Here is a 2,467-nt window from a genome sequence, read left to right on the forward strand (position 1 = left end):
AACAAACAAACAAACAAACAAACAAACAAACAAACAAACAACTGAAGAGAAACGGGGCGTGTTGAACACCCCCGAGTGAGCAACGAAATGTCAGACTGATGTCAGAACGATATCAGTTATCAGATACATGTCAATTTCAGGACCACATTTTTATCAATCTGATGCGAAAACCGACAAATTTCTGATCTGACGTATCGGTCTGTTACTGCATTGCTTACTGGGTATAAAGGTAGATGTTTATGTTGTGACCTGCTTTGCTCAGCCAATATTGGCACTATTTAATATCTTGATTTTTAAAGCAATGCATTTGCTTAATGCAAAGCGTAATGGATTTGGACATTTGAGAGACGGGTGGAATATAATATTCCAGCGTCAGATTTGGAGAAAACTCGTCGGAATTACAAAAGCCCACTGGATCGAATTTAACAATTATTATGGTAGATTTAGTCTTGTGAGGCGAGTCGCCCTGTTTTCAGACGAACATGTTCGGCACTGTTCGGAAACAACTACCACACACATTCGAATGGGCGCGCTATTTTATTTCCCCACTGCTGCCAACGTAGACTGACTTACGTTCGTCTTTTGTTGGTGTGGTATGAGAAATAGAGAAATGAGTTTGTGCCGTAAAATTTCTCATTTACATCTTTACTAGCCTCGTTAGAGACACGTTTTGCAATTGCAATAACAGTTGCCATAGAAATGACTAGAAGCGTCGCTCATCTGTTTAATTTCTTTAGGATTCTGCATACTGGACGGACTGCGAGGTAAGTGAGATATATCTTGATATTTCCTTTGATTGACCGGTTTAGGGCTGAAATTTCATTAGAAACCGCCAGGAGAGGTAACAAAAACGTTTTTCTACAACTTTTTCGTAAAAATACATTTATCTGTCTCCGTTGTAAGCTGTCATAAGCGGCTTAAATTATCAGACCATGAAGGTCAGGGTTTTCTGCTAACTACAACTTACAAGCTTTCGAAAAGTGTTTAGAAGATTTTTCTTTAGAGGCACTTTGTGAAAATATTGGGGGTGCGTCATGGAATATATTGCCGTTCGAATGTCTTCTTTTTTTCACTTCTAAATATTGTATTATTCTAAGAACGTCGTTCCCTAACCTACGTCCTTGTTACTAACTGTGCCTGGTTTTATTGCGAGAAAATTTGTGCCATGTAAAAGTTTGCCATTCTTGTTTAACAGAAATTTTGACTATTTTTACAAATTTTTTGTTTCAAAACTCCCCAATTTCCATGGATTTCTCTCTTAAAATGGTTGTTATTGTTTTGTTGTTTTCTTGTCAAATCTATTTTAGTATTTCCCTTCCCTTACTTTTTTCTACCTGCATGAAGGTCAATGAGCATTCCACTGTTTTGTTACTGAAATAGCTGCATACAGCGATGTAATGTTCCTAGTGTCCCAAGTGTTTGCCATCTGTCTCCTACATTACATAATAGTCCCATGATACGTTTTTTTTACTTTTAGTTTACAAAGTCTATCTTATCATTAAACTCTCAGAGGGTGCACTCACATTTACTTCCTAACTCGATACTCACAATGTTCTCTCTTGAAGATTGTCTATGTGCTTATCTCAAGATAAGATATTTGGGTCACAGTTTGACTGTTATGGGACATTTCTTCTGCCCACAGTTCTATACTCCGCAATGCTTGTAAGCAGTGTTTGTAATTGATTGGTTTCCTTTTTTTGTAGACGACAACAGCAGTCTGCTTCCCGGAATGCATTTATCTTCAGTGACCAAATATGCTGTAAAGCTTGCATACCTGCAGGTAAGTTAGTAATTTTACATTTCGCTTGAAATTAGCATCTCACATTTTACATTTTAATTGGTGTTTCTTGTTGCAGACCGGTGTGTCGTCCGCATCCAATGCGGGTGAACGCATGGTCGTACCCACGGCAATGTTGCTGGCAGGATTTGGCTTAGGACTTTCGACATTTAGTGTTAAGAAGATGTCAGGAACACCTAGCCGCCGCCTAAGTTTAGTGCGGATGATGTAACAATTTATAAAATTATGTATTTGTTGTAAGGAACTTTGGAGAGAAAGGACTGCACTCTAAATGAATGTTCGGGTTTTTTCCTGGGGAGTTGTTTTGACTTCATTTGGATGGGCTACTTAAGTGACTGAAGTTGTGAGCATGCTGCTGTGAAAATGAAACTAACATGTTGTTTCATTTGCACCTTGTGTGACAGATTTGTATCTTGTATCTTCTAAGTTTGTATAGAGAACAAATTTTGCTATGTGATGTCTTCCTTACTGTGTTGTGAATGTGAAATATTTTATGCTGCAATCATAAACACCATGGAGTCCTGAACTTACAGGAGTCATTGTAAATTATTGTAGTCATATTAGGATGCTGAAATATTGGTTGTTTTTTTCTTCTTAAGTTGTATTTTTTTTATAGTGCAGTTCATTTCTGTGCAGAGGCTCGTTTATTTAGTTCTAAATTATTGTTTT

General features: G+C 37.4%; 1 protein-coding gene across 1 annotated transcript; it reads left to right on the top strand.

Annotated features, from left to right (window-relative positions):
• The first annotated feature begins 639 nt into the window (after positions 1–639).
• LOC113209571 (uncharacterized) lies at positions 640–2,467 on the top strand. Its single transcript, XM_026427171.2, has 3 exons — positions 640–764; positions 1,704–1,780; positions 1,857–2,467. Exons 2-3 carry the CDS (start codon positions 1,730–1,732, stop codon positions 2,007–2,009), a joined length of 204 nt encoding a protein of 67 aa, XP_026282956.1. The 5' UTR covers positions 640–764; positions 1,704–1,729; the 3' UTR covers positions 2,010–2,467.

This window comes from Frankliniella occidentalis, unplaced genomic scaffold (assembly GCF_000697945.3).
Source record: "Frankliniella occidentalis isolate FOCC.00 unplaced genomic scaffold, Focc_3.1 Scaffold49, whole genome shotgun sequence".
In the NCBI taxonomy this organism is placed as follows: Eukaryota; Metazoa; Arthropoda; class Insecta; order Thysanoptera; family Thripidae; genus Frankliniella; species Frankliniella occidentalis.